The sequence below is a fragment of the Primulina tabacum genome, chromosome 11 (genome assembly GCF_025594145.1).
Source record: "Primulina tabacum isolate GXHZ01 chromosome 11, ASM2559414v2, whole genome shotgun sequence".
Lineage (NCBI taxonomy): Eukaryota > Viridiplantae > Streptophyta > Magnoliopsida > Lamiales > Gesneriaceae > Primulina > Primulina tabacum.
Window position 1 is genome coordinate 8,173,148 of NC_134560.1, and position 17,656 is coordinate 8,190,803.

General features: G+C 31.8%; 2 protein-coding genes across 6 annotated transcripts; both read right to left on the reverse strand.

The window, feature by feature from the left end:
* Nucleotides 1-18: 18 nt before the first annotated feature.
* Nucleotides 19-3,248, reverse strand: LOC142519183 (putative L-cysteine desulfhydrase, chloroplastic). 5 transcript variants are annotated; one of them, XR_012813720.1, is made up of 3 exons: nucleotides 1,839-3,248; nucleotides 767-840; nucleotides 19-179 (listed from the first exon to the last, which is right to left on the reverse strand). XR_012813720.1 is itself a non-coding variant. In XM_075622118.1 (2 exons), the coding sequence occupies exon 1, from the start codon at nucleotides 3,154-3,156 to the stop codon at nucleotides 1,843-1,845; it is 1,314 nt and encodes a 437-aa protein (XP_075478233.1). In that variant the 5' UTR covers nucleotides 3,157-3,248; the 3' UTR covers nucleotides 1,369-1,408; nucleotides 1,839-1,842. The 5 variants fall into 5 exon arrangements, 2 of the variants coding, with proteins under 2 accessions (XP_075478233.1, XP_075478234.1); XR_012813722.1 differs by lacking the exon at nucleotides 19-179 and having other exon boundaries at nucleotides 1,758-3,248; XR_012813721.1 differs by lacking the exon at nucleotides 19-179 and having other exon boundaries at nucleotides 1,690-3,248.
* Nucleotides 3,249-15,773: 12,525 nt separating this feature from the next.
* LOC142518668 (hydrophobic protein LTI6A-like) lies at nucleotides 15,774-16,412 on the reverse strand. Its single transcript, XM_075621464.1, has 3 exons — nucleotides 16,207-16,412; nucleotides 15,981-16,093; nucleotides 15,774-15,879 (listed from the first exon to the last, which is right to left on the reverse strand). The coding sequence occupies exons 1-2, from the start codon at nucleotides 16,291-16,293 to the stop codon at nucleotides 16,010-16,012; spliced, it is 171 nt and encodes a 56-aa protein (XP_075477579.1). The 5' UTR covers nucleotides 16,294-16,412; the 3' UTR covers nucleotides 15,774-15,879; nucleotides 15,981-16,009.
* Between the last annotated feature and the right edge of the window lie 1,244 nt (nucleotides 16,413-17,656).

A 17,656-nucleotide genomic window follows, 5' to 3' on the forward strand; every position in this document is an offset into this window, starting at 1 on the left:
AAACACCAGAGAAGAAAATGAGGTTAATGATTGATGATCATGAGAAACTCAATGAAGTTACATAACCATTGACTTTTTACTATTACAAACAACACAGCACTAGTGTTGAGGCTTGATACTAGAAGTAAAATTTTATTGTTTTCCCAGGAAGTTTGTACCCGAAAAATTATCCGGGCCGAGTAAATAGTAGTGTTCTAAAAAGTCCGCTTAAACTCCGCTTAAACGCGTTTAAGCTTGAAGCTCGACAAAACCGTCCCGCTTCGGGGAAAAGCAGAAAAAAGCGGTTAAACTGTAGTTTGACCGAATTAAGCGTAATTAAGGTATTTAATTAAGTGTGTTTAAGCTTAATTAATCGCATCTATTTAGTTTTAAATTTTTTATTTTGAATGTATGTCTTTTTATTTTAAAATAATAAATTATGTTTATAATTTAGATGTTTATTTTTCAATTTTAATTATGATTAAGCAAGTCTGATAATGATTTGACAAATATTTAGCATTTTTTAATGTGGTCTAGTTGCAAAAACAAATAAAGATTGCAATTTTGAGATTTTTATGCTTTTATAAATATAAGAATTAATGCATCAGACTTAAATTTATCATATTTATGTATTATTTTATTTATTTATTGGTTTGAGATAATTATAATGACACTAAAAATAAAAAACGTTTTTTCACGCTTAAGTCTGTGCTAATCTCGCTTAAGCTTGAAAAGCTTAGAGCTCGACATCCGCGATTCGGGACGCTTCACGCTTTTTAGAACCTTGGTAAATAGTGATACCTTCGATTTCAGGGTCACCGAGCTAGTAAAGAAGATACCGTGTGCTCGCATCTGGGTAAGCTGCAGAAGGGGAAACAATGAATTCAGACGAAAATCAGATTATGTGCATATGCGTGTGTTTTTGTGCGTGATAATATCAAGTCTACAACTTTGCAAGTATTCTTTTTCTGATCACAAGGGATTTAAAAGGTTAAGATTGTTTATCGTGTGCTAAAAGTAAAGATTACTCTAATGAGGCAAAAATATATAAATAAAGTTAGCTCTCAAACCAGAAGTTCTTTCTGTTAAGGAATGTCCAATATTTGCAGCAATTTCATATGCCAAATCTCATAACAAACAGATCCAAAATGCATTACTCACATACCTTTAATTGTACTAATTTTTCAATGTAAGTAACTACTGTATCATAAATATGACAGTTAACAATTTATACAATCTTTAATCATCTGACTATATTTATAGGATGGTCCCACTAATATATTGGTTGATAAAGAGTGATTCATTATATTAACGGGTTTTGTACTATTCAAGGCTTCGTGTTCCTGAATTCTTTAGGCATTTGGGGTACAGCCATGCCAATGTCTCCAGAGGAAGGCTTGACAATGATTTGCTCTTCAAATGCATGCTTCTATCATCAAAGAACAAGTTTTCCTTCAATAAGAAAGTCAGGGTCATTCAATAATTTGGGTGTTCTTTAATCACTTTAGCATTGAGGCAATGCATGGCCGTAACCTCCAAAGCGAGACATCACAATACCATATTTTAAATGCACGCTTCTATCATAGAAAACCTCTGAGTATATAACAACTCATCAATAACCACCAAGGTTAATCTTTCATAATGATATTAATTTGTCACCACAACATGAAGAAAAGGGAAACATTGAGTGAACAGGATAACACTTCTGACCATTATCAAAGCCAAGAGTCGAAGCAAAACGACCATTATTAAAGCTGGGGGTTGAAACGAAGACAAACCAGATGGTTTTTGCACTGCGATTTCTAACAGGTAACAACTCCATATTGTAATCCACAAAAACATGCAAAATGAAGTATCACCTTTTCAGTTGGAAAGTGATGCGCAAGTAACACCAGCTTTGACCAACTTGTTGACAGCATCCCTTAACCTATTGTAGTCCTCAACCACATTGTACACCTGATGAGAAATCCTAGCAAACCCTGTGATTGGATCAACTTCTCCCTCAACTGGCTCCCTATAGTAAATCGGAACCTCAACCTTAAAAACAGTTCTCAAATTAGCCCTCAATTTCAATGCATCTGAATCACTCTTAATCCCCAAACAAGTGGGCATTCCCACCATAGCCATACTCGAGCACATATCCAGAGGAGTCCCCAATTCTGTCCCCCATGCTTCTACTAACATTTCTGCCATCTCTATCACTGCCTCGTGATTCCTCTGCATAATCCCATATATGCCACCCTCAAACCGATTCAAGAATTTCATAACCTCTGGCACAACCAATTGAGAGCTATAGTCCCTCGTCCCGATCCAGGCACTCTCCATTGCTAACCCATTACCGTATTCATGAGACACTACGGGGTGGTGTAAGTCAGAGGATTTTTCCGACATCTTACAATACAAAAATGCTGCAGATGGCGGGCAAAACAACCACTTGTGCAAATTACTAGTGTAAAAGTCAGCGCCTATGTCCTTCATGTCTAAATCCACATTGCCAATGGCGTGTGCCCCATCAATAAATATTCTATCAACACCCTCATCTCTACACATTCTCACAAGCTCTTTCACAGGGATTATTACACAGGGCATTGAAGTTATATGATCAATGACAGCCAATCTAATCTTTCTACCATTTTCTTTCCCTTTTTGAAGAGCCTTTTGAAATTCAAATATAATATCAGAACTAGATTTCACAGGAAAAGGAAGGTGAACCTCAATGACATGGCCACCGGCGCGAGAAATGTACGCGTGGACGGACTTCTTGACGGCTCCGTAGGCATAGTGGAGCATGATAACGGCGTCACCGGGATGAAAATGAGATAAGAAGGAAGACCAGGTGGTATGCTGTAGGACGATAGCTGCGGCGGTGGTGGCGTTATCCACGCCGGAGACTTCATCTGGATTGTCCGCGTTGATGAGGGTCTGGATTAGGCGACGGGTTTCGAAGATGGAGGGCTTGAGTGTGTTGAAATAGAAATAATCTGGCTGGCGGAGGAAGAGGAGCTGGTGGCGCTGTTGGGCAGCGATAATTGTGGCTGGACAGCACCCGAAGCTTCCGTTGTTTATGCGGGCCACTGTGGGGTCATGATGGGAGAATTCAGAGCGGATCTCCTCTGGGGTTATTGATTTTAATGAATTTTGCGTGGTGGAGCCGCTTCTGGGGAGGAGAGAATCCATTGAAGCCGACTGCGGCGGCGGCGGCGGTTATGATGTATGAAATGGGGGGAAGTGGATGACATGGAAGCAAATCATTACTGAGTAAGCAAAGTGGAAGATAACTCAACTGCCGCCCGGAAGAGACAGTTGACGTTGGGCCTCCATCACGTGCATATCACGTGATTTATTTTAATAACAATTTTTTTTTTTATTTTAAAGTTCAATTTATTTATGCTCTTGTTTCATTAAAACATATGCATAAAATGTAATATTTTTGTAATGAATCGGGCCGGATTGAAAATCTGCCTCATATTTTTATTTGAGACGGTCTCATGTGAGACCATCTCACGGATCATAATATGTGAGACGGATCAACCCTACTCATATTCACAATAAAAAGTAATACTCTTAGCATAAAAAGTAATACTTTTTCATGGGTGATCCAAATAAGAGATCCGTCTCACAAATACGACCCTGAGTTCTCACACAGGTTTTAATTTCCCAATGTTGAGAGTTCAAATATAATAATCCATCATTAATTCTTACGTCCAAAACTAGGCTTAGTCTAAATATTAAATAATATCTCGAAAATATTAATGTCATTGCTACTCTAAATACGAAAATAATTCTATATTTTGTTCACGAATGAGCTGCAACAGCTCGATCGTGAACAAACAAACATATATATTTGAAACGATTGATGTTAGTCGAACTTGATGTTCGATTTCTCATTGTTCAACATCAGTACTATACATTTACGAAGTTGTGATATTTAATTATTAATATTTTATATTTACGAGGTTGTAATAATTACTCTGATATATATTTTTTTTTGTCGCAACGACAGGCAGACCAGTTTTTGTTTTCTTGTGATGTCGAAATAAAATATTCGACCACAAAAAAATGTTAGATTTTGGAATTTTACTATCTAAAACAAACCAAAACATTTCTTCGCGAATAGTTTTAAGCTTGAAAAGCTTGGAGCTCGCCATCCGCGCTTCAGGACGCTTCACGCTTTTTAGAACCTTGCTTTTTATATAATTCAATTTTGATTTTTTTTTTCCCGACTCATGGACTCACTACTTGACGCTTGGATTGCACGTTTTTATGGCATGAAAGTTAAGGTTTCACACTTCACAGTCATTAATTAACTTCGGTGAGAAGAAAGAGTTTAGATGGTCAAAAGTAGTGGTGCTCTGGGATCGGTTGGACAGTGGAATCATACCAAACTTGTAAGATTTCAAACGAGAACTAAATTGACCGGTTCGTTACCGGATTGAAACATAATTGAAATCATTTTTTTTTTTTTTCAATTATTATGTATCTAAAGAAATTATTTATGAAACAATATACTCAAAAATTAAATATACTAGCGGATTATGACATAAGGATATTTGTGTTTCGAATAAAAATTAGAATGAAATAGCTTCTTTTTTTTAAAAAAATGAAAGTTATTAATTTTTGAGGTTGATATGGTAAGAGGAAAATAAAAATATAAATGAAAACAGGGTATATGTAGTTGGATAGTTAGATGTTATTCTCAAAATTATTATAAAAAAAAATTCATCATCGTACCAAAATTAGTTAGTAATAATGAGGTTTAACTTTAGCAAATAATATAGGTATTAGATTCTTTAGTTTTGGTGAAAACAATCAATAATTTATTATATTAGATATAGTTGTCGTTTGATCTGTGTTACAGATACTTGACCGCTTTAGAGAAACTCATTCAACCGATCATGTAATGCTAAGCTATTCCACGGCTTCATCATTAGCAGCATAATTGATCTACTCTACCGCTTCTGCGCATCAGTATGTGTCACATTAACTCAACTTAGCTTAAGTTTCACACATCCATAACACTCAAGAATTTGCTAGAAATTAAACAAATCATGGACACATTCAACTTCATCGATTTTCCTCCAATCTAATTGATTAACGATTTTCTTTTTGCGATATTATAAACTTTGAACATGTAAATTGTGACGGAAAGACAAAAATCGTACTTCCGAAAAGTTATACGTTTCGATGCAAAGTAACCATCCCTAAATCCCACCTGAACCCAATTACGGAAATATCAACATTCTTAATTAAAGCAAGTGGGGAGATTATATGCATGAGTTCCGTAGTTCCAAGTACAAATTATTAAAGTAGATAACAATCTCTGGCTCTTATTTTTGTATTAAGATTTTTCAAGAATCCCAAAAGCTAGACAGCTTGCGGGGCACTGTGAAAGTTAAAAGAAATTTCCAACCTTTTACCTTTTTTACTTTATATTTTTTATGAACAAAACACTTCCTTTTTAGGAGTAATGCATTAATTTAGTATTTCGGATAGTGCCCTTTTGACCCTTTCCAAGTTTTTGAATTGTGAAAATTTGATTTTTAATTTGATGTAGTGCATGGTTAGGCAACTATTGGAAAGATACGAGTGAGGCAAAACAATGGGAGAAAATAAATCTTATTTCTTGCATTATATATGATGTATTTAATTTTTAAGTTATGTTATTCATCTACCATTCAAAATTCATCAGCGATTAAATTTTCCCTTTAAGTCATACGTGTCGCCTGAGATTCCATTCATGAATGAGGGCATACAAGTTTCCCTGGATTGTTAAATTTAAAGATATTAATTATGCGTGATTAAACTATTATAAATGTTAAAATTAAAACTTGAACCTAACTCAACTTCAAAAGCTAACGCAAGAGGGAAGATTGTCCAAGTCCATATATCACTACAAGAAATTTCAGAATCAACAACACACATACGACAACGGTTTTAACTAAAACAACTTTTAACATTGGATTTAGTTAAAACCGCTGTCGTAAATCATTTTTTAAGCAAAAGACAACGGTTATAAAACCGTTGTCTTTTAGGGGTCAAAGACAACGGTTTTTAAGGTCAATGACAACGGTTCTGTAAGAACCGTTGTCTTTGAACGTGAACCGTTGTCTATTAGCGTGTTTTTTTGGACAATCGACAACGGTTTTAGAAAACCGTTGTCTATTAGCGTGTTTTTTTGGACAATCGACAACGGTTGGCGTGAGTTTAGAATAAAACACAACGGTATTTAGCGACAGTTTTCCTACAAACGTCGCTAATGTTAGCGACGGTTTTTAATGTTAGCGACAGTTATAGCTAAATCATCGCTAATTTCAAATTAGCGACGGTTTAATTTTAACCGTCGCTAACCGTCGCTAACGTTAGCAACAGAATCAAGTAAAACTGTCGCTAATTTGAAATTAGCGACGATTTAGCTATAACCGTCGCTAACATTAGCGACGGTTGTAGGAGAATCGTCGCTAATTTCAAAAATTCGATACCGCCTAAAATTCCCTCCATTTTCTTCCACCATTCTCTATAAATACCTGCAAATTCGCTCCATTTTCTTCTACTTCACTTCACAACACTTAAAATTTTTCTTACTTACACGAATTTACAACTTCACAACACTTAAAATTTTTATCTCTTACACGATTTTACCACAACACTTAAAATTTTTATCTCTTACACGATTTTACTACTTCAAAACAATTAAAATTTTTATCTCTTACACGATTTTATCACTTCACGATACTTAAATTTTTTTATCTCTTACACGATTGTACCAATTCACAACACAGATTTTTTAAATTATTAAATTTTTTTTAATTTTACCTAAAATATTAGTGACAGAATTCATTTATAAACAGTCGCTAAGTAGCGACGGTTTTGCACATGAATGTCGTCGATACATGTAGCGACGATTATTAATAAACCATCGCTGATCGTTGTCGTATGACATTTTTCTTGTAGTGTATGCAAGCTTCCAGGGATTTTATTTAACCGATGTGGGAAAACTAACACCCCCAACGCCCAAGAATGAACATTTGGAGCGTGAAATTTACAAATGACCAAAATATGGCCAGAACAGATGCCTCAATCAATCCAACACATAACGGTGGAACTTGAGCTCTGATACCATGTTAAGATTGGAACTTGGACATAATTCAATCTCAAAAGCTAACTCAAAAAGAGAGGATTGTCCAAATCCATATATGCAACTCACATGGATTTTATTTAACCAATGTAGGACAATTAATAATAGACATTATGAAATTATATTTGTAATCTTATAAATTACACTTTTTTTTAATTTTTGATATTGTTATCGGTCAATTAACTATTTTAGTCCATTAACTGGAGTATTGGTGTGGCATCAGATACACCAATAATATTCTTCACCACATCAGCAAATTCAGTGTTACATCATCACTCCGACGAAAAGAACTAAAATCGAAAAAAGTATAAATCTGTAGATTAAGATCATAAATTGATGACAAAAAAATGGCCCCCAAAAGAGCATATATTATTACCAAGATCAATTGAAAATATCAATTTTAATTGAGCGCAACTTTTAAAATTTCTAATACCTTCCTAGAATATGCCCTTCAACAATTAATATCAAACAAATTAAAGTAGCAATTAATTAACAATTTTATGCGTGCAAAGACCATTTCATTGAGTTCAATAACCTAAAATATTCTAACTTCTTTCGAGTAAAAACACGTAATGTTTTTTGTTCTCTTTTGAACTTTGATTTTATGTGTTCATTTTAAATTTTTTTAAAAAAACATATAATGGTTGGTAAGTTACCACTTACCACCAATACAATTTAATAAATTTCATTTCAGAATCTCCGAAGTTGGTTTTCCTTTGTCGGCCTAAATTTCTGCGACTTCGTTCATTCAAACATCTTTTTGTAGTACTAATGACTGATTCCAAGTATATATAATATGGGATGTCACGCAAATGCGTGTAAGAAAAAGGGGAAATAACAAGCAATATTTTCCAAGAAGCTAGAATTTGAAGCCAAGTCACGGACATCTTCTGACGAAGAATCACTTGTGTATGTATAGAAAATTCGAAAAGAAGGGTCAGTGACTTTGAGAAGAAATTAAAGGTGGCCGCATCTGACCTCAATCGATAAAGTAATGGAAAACATGCCATTAAGTGTGCTTACTGTTTAGTCATGACTCTACTTTAATTTGGAACCTACGATCCAAGTTGCATGTTCTTTTGCCTCATTACACTTTTACTAGATCGAGCATCGCGTCGTTATACTTGAAACTTTCGTATCACAAAATTAAATAGAAAATAAACGATCTGTAAATATCAAAATGATCGTCCGATATTGTATTTAGATGGACTGATTTGATTCGAGTCATACGGATTTAACTTGACAAAGGGTTTCGTACTTGGAATTAAAATAGTACCTTCGTTCAAATTCATCAATCCAAATATGAAGTACTGAGATATGTTTCAATGAAAAATTATTTTAGAGAATTCTTAAAATAATGATGTAAAATATATATGGATGATAAATCCATGCATGTATAAGAATAAGATAACATAGCTTATAACTTTAATTGTTTCTAGAACTGGAGTCAGACGTTAAATAAAATTAATATACATGATTAATTTATATCTCATCATTCGTGCTAAACGGTACCTTGACTATTATAATGAAAGTATTATAATTTCATTGCATTTGTTATGATCAGATCATTTAAAATAGGCAAAAACTTGTGCGAGACGGTCTTACGGATCGTATTTTGTGATACGGATCTCTTATTTGGGGCATCCATGAAAAAAATATTACTTTTTATGCTAACATTATTACTTTTTATTGTTAATATCGGTAGGGTTGACCCGTCTCATAGATAAAGATTCGTGAAATCATTTCTCAAGAGACCTACCCGTTAAAATACATGAGAATCTAGCTAGATCTAATTTTCTATTTATTATTAGACTCATAATTGAGCTTAATTAGTTTCCCCGCTCTCGGATCCACCTCCAATCTAAGTAGTATAAATTCAACACAACCTGACATCCAACAAAATGCAACAAAAAACACAAAATTAAAAAACCCTTCCAAGGTTTCCTGTCGTTAGCAACAAAAAGGGAAAAAAGAAACAAAAATTCAAAGCAAAAAAATCCCAGAAATGGCAGGCAACAACAGGCAGAAGAAATCTTCATTCAGTCTGTTGGGTTTCTTCAAAGGCAAGAACTCGAGGGTGAGACGAGGAGGGGACGACACTTGCGACGGGTACGTGAAGGCGTACAAAGTGTATCCTAGTGATGAAGATAGAGGCCGGTGGGTTTCCGAGCCTGGGATTGACAACAAGGCTTCTGCTTACATCTCTTTAACTACTGATAAATGGGAGAAATCAGCAGCAGCTAATTAATTATTTGTACGTCTTAATTTGTTCTTTAGATTAAATAAGTTGAAGATTTAATGTATACACGATGTTTCAATATTTGGCGATTACAATTTTTATTATATTTTATTGCATCAAAGTCTTAAACAAACTTGTGAGCTAATATTAATATATATATATATATATATTAACAGAGTATTCGAGCTCGAAGAAAGACTTTGTGCGACAGATGATCATATCCCGTTTCTCCACAAACATAAAATTACATAAAATTAATGTTTCAAATTAAAAAAACACTTAAATCGTAAATTTATGCAAATTAAGTAAATGTAATCATATAATTTAGGAAATATTTTTTATCTTCCATTAATTATATGGTGTGGATAGATCATTTGAACTTTTAGTGTTTTATTATGAATTAGAATTGAAGTTTAAAATTGTGACTTTTTTGGAAAATAGCTAATTTTGGGTTTTCCTAGGAGGAAATTATATTTTTTAATCCTGTAACTGCATATTTTAAATTTTTGTTCATGTTGTTGGTCATTTTAGGGTCTTCTTAGTCTACTAATTTCACGTTTTTGGATTTAGTTTTCAAAAAAATTAAAAAAATGTACAAATTAAAGACAAAAGATGTAATTTCTCTTTTTATATAACTTAACCAATTGAATTCCAATTATATTTATTATTTTTTAACTAATTTTTTTGTTATATTTGTTATATTTGATATATATGGTGATTAATGAGTTTTGTCACTAAAATCGGTGTGTTAATGTAATGCTCTTATTTCCAGTATATCTATTTGAATCTCAATTAACGTCTAAGTCGTAATATTTTTTCAGTTTATTCAATGGGCTGATTTAAAAGAATAGTTTAAGGTCTGTTTTGTCTAAAATTGTATCGGGTGAATATTAAGGCATAGTTTGGTACACATGATAGGATAAACATGTGATATATAATATAATGATAAGTTAATGATAAATAAGATGTAAGATATTATATTTAATGTTTGGTATGATTTTAATAAGATTGATTAAATTTATATATTAGATTGTAATGACAAAATTAACCTTATCATAATAAATTTTATAATTTCAAAGTTTTTACTTGAGTTCATATTTCTTATATGTTCGTGCGCGGACAATGCTTGCATGATTTACTTTTTTAACCTAATTTTATATATTATATAATATGATAATTGAACCCTTAATTTTTTGAGTCAAATCAAATATTAATTTTTAAGGTTGATCGAGTGATACTAATAATTTTATTGAGATTTATACAAATCGTTTATTTCATTATCTCGAGTTTATTTATATAATTATCATATTATATAATATATAAAAATAAATAAAAATATTTATTTGATTTTAATTTCTACCTACAAGTGAAATAAGAGAACAATGGAGTTTATGATTTTTATATATTGAGGACAATCAAGTCATTTGTGGTGTTTTTATCATTAGATTAAAATTATCTCATCTCATAAAAGAGATATTTTATCCCTTAATAAAATTATTTATCACGTTGGCTTTATAAAAAGGTACCAAACGTGGGATAAGAGGATTATTTATCAATCCCTCTCTTATCTCATGTACCAAACTATACCTTAATTGATATCATTGTTAAAGTTCTTAAACATCTTGGCGCATTGTTTCAATTAAAAAATTGTGTTATACAAAAAAATATATGTTCGTTTTATGACGAGAGGCCGTTATCCTTAGTTGTGTGGGTAAATTTTCAGGCCTAATACTATAGTATGCAAAACCATGTAATTGAATAAACTATGTGAGACAAGCATCCAAGAAAGTGTTAATAAAGATAATCGAACTCTTGATAATTAGTCAAACGTTTACCTATTTCATCAATTCGAACACCCTTCTTGGACAAAAATATATTTTTTTCATCTACTTTAGCTTAACCAAATACAAATTATGGTTTTCCCGCCGGTATACATCATATCATCACCACCTGACGAGCTTTGTACTTTCCTCCACCCCCAACCAAGGGAAAGGAACTTGACCAAGATCAGATCGATCCCCTTTTAGTTCGTATTCTTTCGTTTGTGCTGCTCACTTTAACCTAGGAGCTATTGACCTCAAATAACATAAGATACTAGAGACAAAGTGCATGCAAAAAGCCCTGTAGCAGAAGCAAAGATGCTCAAATAACATAAGATACAGAGACACAGTTGCATGCAAAGAGCCTTATAGCAGAAGCAAAGATGCTACCTACATTTTCCTTTTTGTGAATAGCTCTTACCCTATTTTCAATGGTAACCGTCTAACTTACCACTTTTTCTTTGGGATCTTTTTTAATTGTACTATTTATAAACACGCAGACTAAACAACTTGATTAGTATTTTTTGCTGTAAAACTATAAGACAAGTTGTTTTGTAGGTATTATTTTGGACAAAAATATTTAATTATAATAGAAATATTTTGAATATTATGTATTATTTAGTGTTTTATTTTATCTTTAGTGTATTGATTTAATTCGAAAAAGTTTAAATGTAACTAAAAGAATATGAACACATTATGATTTAGCATTCTTTTTTAAAAGTTAAACTTTGATCCAAAAATTATTAAGATCAACCCTGTTTTGATCTATATTTATCGATTAGGATATTAACAAAATTTCATTGACGAATACGTTATTTAATCAAAAGTTATATAATCGATTATGAATTTAGAAGTATCCCATATAGTTGTGATATTATGAAGAGAGATATTATATTGTAAAGCCTTTTTCATTTTTTTATGGAAAGACAATCCTTTAGAGGTGGAAACTGCATTATATTTTTTTAAACTTTAGGTTTCCGCAAATGTTATTTTTTTGTATGTTCTGGGTAAACCCAAATGGCCAACGCAGTAGCCTACAAATTACGCTGACCAGGTAAATCACATTGGACAAATCTTGTGTGACAGTCTCAAATTAGGAAGACAGAGACAAAGATGAATTGAACATCTGCCTTTTCTATTCGGATCTTCACTTTCACTAGTATTTTCAACAGGACCAAGATTCGTCCATTGAGTTCTTTATCCCATACCTACATCTCTTGGTAAATGTCCGTCATATCCTATCATCTCAGTTATTCATTAGGGGCAAATGTATTATATTCTTGAACCTATGAAGGATTGACGATTAACTTTTTACTTGATATAGCTAAATATTTTTGTTTTAAAAGCGAAAGGATTATATTTTCCAGATACTTGTAAGTCCTGTTATAACAATCAGAATAATAAGAGATTTGATTAATAATAATATTAATCAAGTAATCAAACCAGTCAAAGCTTCACCTGACTTTGATTATGTTAATTATTATAGTCATTTGTCAGTTTAATTTTAAGAAAACTTTTTCCTCTTTCGAAGGGGCAACCATTTGAATACTAGATTTCTAAAAATCTAGTGTCCAACAAACGAGATACATTTCGGGTTCGTCGAGTAGAGCCATGTCTTCTTTTCACTAAAAATAATTATGTAAGATCGAAAGTTTATCGCTTCATCAAAGCTATAACTGATAGTAACAATGTAACTCTGGTATTTTAAATAGTGCGACATCCTGAACGCCGTGCAAAATATGCAAAATACCCCTCTTTCTTTTTTTAGCCCCTTATTTTTTTCCATGAAAAAATCAACTTATGTAAAAAAATTATTTAAAAAATTTTATTTAAAAATTTTCAATTTTTTTTTTTTAAATACTTATTTTTTTTTTAGTCTGGACAAACACAACACATAGAGCCATTTAGGGCCGACTCGCCTCTTGGCAATTCGAGAATTCCTCAACCCAACCCAACCCAACCCAATGTGGGTTGCGAGTTAGACTGGCCACCAATAAAAAAATAAAATTAATTGAATTTAAAAATTTCATAAATAAAATTTTAAATTATTGATTTCACACTTCTATATATTAATTGAAATAATTATCACAAAAAATTTACAACTTTCACTACAAAAAAATCTATATATATATATAATTTTTTTTAAAAATAATTTCCCAATCCGTAGGCTAACCCAACCCGCCTAGCCCGCGACTAGCATGGACCAGCCTATGGAGGAACCCAACCCACTTAATTTAGTTGGCGGGTTGGGGCAACCCAAAAACCCAACTCATATTGACAGCTCTAACAATGCGTGAAAATGAGAGTTAGTAATGACAATAAATGTGAAGACGAAAAATTATATCAATATATGGCATGTTTCGAAAATTCTAAAAATTAAAGATCAAATCTGGATTCACTTGTCTAAGTTTAAGAGAAATAATTAATGCAAATAAATTGCAGCACATGAAACAGAAAAGATGTACAACTCGAAAGTTTGCATATTTCAACATCATGTTTCAGCCTCAATATAATAGCCACTGAAGCCATTTAAGCACCATTATTTCTTATTTGAATACACAACATCAAGGGTTATTGATTTCTAATAAAAACTTGTATAATGGTCGTTGAAGGAGGGCCATCATGGCACCCTTTCAACTCACATTGGGTATCATATAAATAGAGGCACTGTGTTAAGGAAATATAACTCTAAAACCTCTAGTTTTTTTCGAGCATCACTAGCTTCAAGTTGAAACAAAATTCTTCAAACTTTTCCAAGTCGAAGTTCTATTCGAGTGCTGTCAGATTATCAAGGCAAGGTCTAGTTGTACAATTCGAGTAGCATAGTCTTTCTGTTTAGACAGCCAACTAGAGAAATATTAAGCAAGTTCTTCGTGTTTTTGAAACATCTTTATGTGAGTGGTTTTTGCTTTCGTCTATCTATAAATTTTGCACTCTTATTTTCTATACACACACACATACATGCTTGTTTTCTATAATTGGGCTTTAGTTTTACAATACATATTTTATGTCAAAATAAAATATATTTATATGTGTATTTTGAACGTATGGTTTTTCTTAAAATAAGATTATCAATTACTGATTGTTGTACACTCGGTAATTATGAACTGAATGTTAGGGATACATTTTGAATACTACTGACTTTTTAATAGAGATAGTTTTAAACTTTATACTAATATAACAAAAATTATAAACTAATCGATTACACTTTTCCTTTGATATTTCATTTGCATCTACCTATATTATAGTATTATTTCAAAATGCTTAAAAAAGTGGTTATGTAATTTTCATTTACAAATTTGTAAAATTTTGTTAAAGAAAAGTTTATAACAATTATCATAAAAAATTCTTATTAGACTATCTGACATATCAATTTTGTAAAATTGATCTTCAATCCAGTCCGATCCATAAAAAAAATTTGTTTTTTATATCAAAAATATTATTTTTCATTGTAAATACGTATCAGTTTGATACGCATGACGAATAACATTGTTTAATAGGAAACCTATTCATTATATATAGGCAAGAATTAACCTATATTTAGAAAACCTCCTCCGCGAATCCAGTCAATGATTCTCCAGCAATGTCATCAACCGCTCCATTTCTTTTTAGTCAAACTGAATAGAATCAAGGACTCCATTCTATTATGTTGCATGCTATGTATCAAAAGATTTGAACACCAGTGGATAATTAAATTTTAAACTATTTCAATTTGAGGCATATCCAAATTAGGGTTGAGAAACAAATATCAAAATTTTCGGTATACCGAATATTTCGATATGTTAATCATATGAAATTTGAAAAATTTCGAAATATACCAAAATATCGAAACAATATATATAAATTTAAAATATATAATATTTTTAAATAATAAAGTCATAAAATTAAAAAATATATAATTTTTTGGTGTAAAAAGCTATATACTATCGAAATTTCGGTATAAATGTATAATCAATAAGCTGGTTATTAACACCGAAAACTTTGTTAGACCGAAAGTTTCGACAAGATATCGATATATATTTTCTTACTGTATATCACCCCTCCAAATTAATAAATTAATTTAAATTATTGATTCAAAATCTTTCGGTGAAATTATTTTATTCAAACTCACTTTGCATTGACTGAAAAATGCTCGGGTATATGTTGCAGAGTCTTAGGAGTTGAGATGAAATAATTTTCTATGATTTTTAAAAACTTACAAAATATTTTAATTAGCTATAAGATGTCTTTATATTATTTGTTAAGAAGATTTTTAAAGTCTTTTTAACTGAGTTCATAGAATATTAAAAACAGCTTAGCTTAAGATACTGTAAGCAGTCTGAAATTTCTTGGTAAATTTTTTTTAAAACAAATATCTTCCTATATAAAAAAAAAAAAAAAAAGCTTACACAATCTTATATATTTTCAGACTTGTAATTAGCAAATTTTTTGTTTCTTACCATATTATCGATCAATTTACTGTCTTAATTCACAAATTTATATATATTTTATTTTACTCCTTTTTCATTGGAGTGACGCTGTGGTTTAAAAAATTAGACGACGTGTCACGAGAAATTGTTGATGTGAAGACGAATATTGGTTGAATCCAGATAAACAAATGTCACATTACAACATTGCTAATATTTAAGGAAGAACAACGAAGGAACTAGCAAAACAATAGGAAAACACAAATGAAAACTCCAGATGATATTCCTGGCCATCTTCAACTGTCAAAAACAAAAATAACATTGATATAATAGTTGAGCTAGCAGTCAAAATGTAAATTTCGTTTGATATTTGAGAATAGAAGATGAAGGAATTAGTTTACCATGGATGGATAGAAACTCGAAACGATGACTACTTGGTGATGGCATATATAGCGTAGATTATCCCGGGGATGTACCCGAAGAGGGTGAGCACTAAACACAGCCAGAACTCAACCTGCGAACAACTTTGCGCACGTGTTAATAAACTAACTCCACTCATTTAAAAAAAACAAAAACAAAACATTCGATGAAATTAATGTTCCCAATCGGTGCAGTAATTTATCAAACCTCGCATCCGAACTTGAGGAAGACGCCCAGAGGAGGCAGGAGAATGGCGACGAGAATGTCGATGCAAGTTGCGGTTCCATCAGCCATTTTTTTGCCTGAGAGATATGTTTCTTGAAGAGAAGGGAAGTGTGGGCAGAAGTGAAATGGGGGCGGCCTACGGGTTTATAGGAGGCTGGAGGGATACCACTTTGCGGGTGATGATCGGGTGTGTGGTGTTCGTTTTGTGTGTACGTTTAATTCACGTGTTACTTCTTTATTTTTTCCTAATCGAATTATTATATTAAATTTATAAAATATATTCTCATCGTTTTTTTTATAAATGCAAGATATAGACAAGAATTAAGTAATATTCATTTTTATTATGATTATGAAACGGATGTATGATAACAATTTGAAACGGGAGTATGTATCTTGTAATACGGTTTTATGAATCTTTATATGTGAGACGGGTCAACCATACCGATATTCACAATAAAAAATAATACTTTTAGCATAAAAAGTAATATTTTTTATGGATGACCCAAATAAGATATCCGTCTCACAAAATACGACCCGTGAGACCGTCTCACATAAATTTTTTCTTAAAACGGACAATGTAGTTACTCATAAGATGTGGTATTTAACATTATAATATAACTAATACAAATATATAAATAAATATCTAACATCTAAATCGCAAACCTATTGAATGTATATGACGTCACATCAGCAGTATTCATGTAAATTTATATATTGGGTGTTCAATATATCAAAAGTCTATATATTATTGACATTTTGTACGCCCATCGTGCACACTTATGTGAGTTGTGTTTAATATGTGAGTGTTATCTCATCGGTACTCACATAAATGTGTACGATGAATCTGCAGCATATCATCTTATTGGTGGCCAGAGGTGATCATGAAGATGAATAATATAACAAAACTATATATATATATATCATATAATTTATTCTACCATTTCAATTTCAAAAAAGGATTATGTATAAGAAAATCATTCATTTCAATATTTTAAAAATATTTTTTCCTTTATTTTTTTTCTACATACCACATGTGTGAGGATGTTCAACATTATGTTAGTACTATACTAAAGTGAAACCTCCACTATTAATTATTTCGTTAAGTTGGTGAAGCCTTCAATAAATATCACTGTAACTTTCAATTTTCATCACCTTCGCTCTCTATGATTTTCTCGCTTTGATCTCTCTTCTATAGAGACTATTTTACAAATAGAATTGAGGTATATTTATTGAATATTTTTTTAATATATATATATATATATATTTATCAATACATCAAAAGTTAATTATTTTTTAAAAAAAATAAAATCTATAGATAAAGCAATTACATTTTGAGTATTTTCTTAGCTGTGTTGAGTCACAGCTTGATGGAATCAGATGCGGGGATCGGTTACAGCTCACCCCTGGTGGGTAGCTGCTTTCCTTTTAGAAT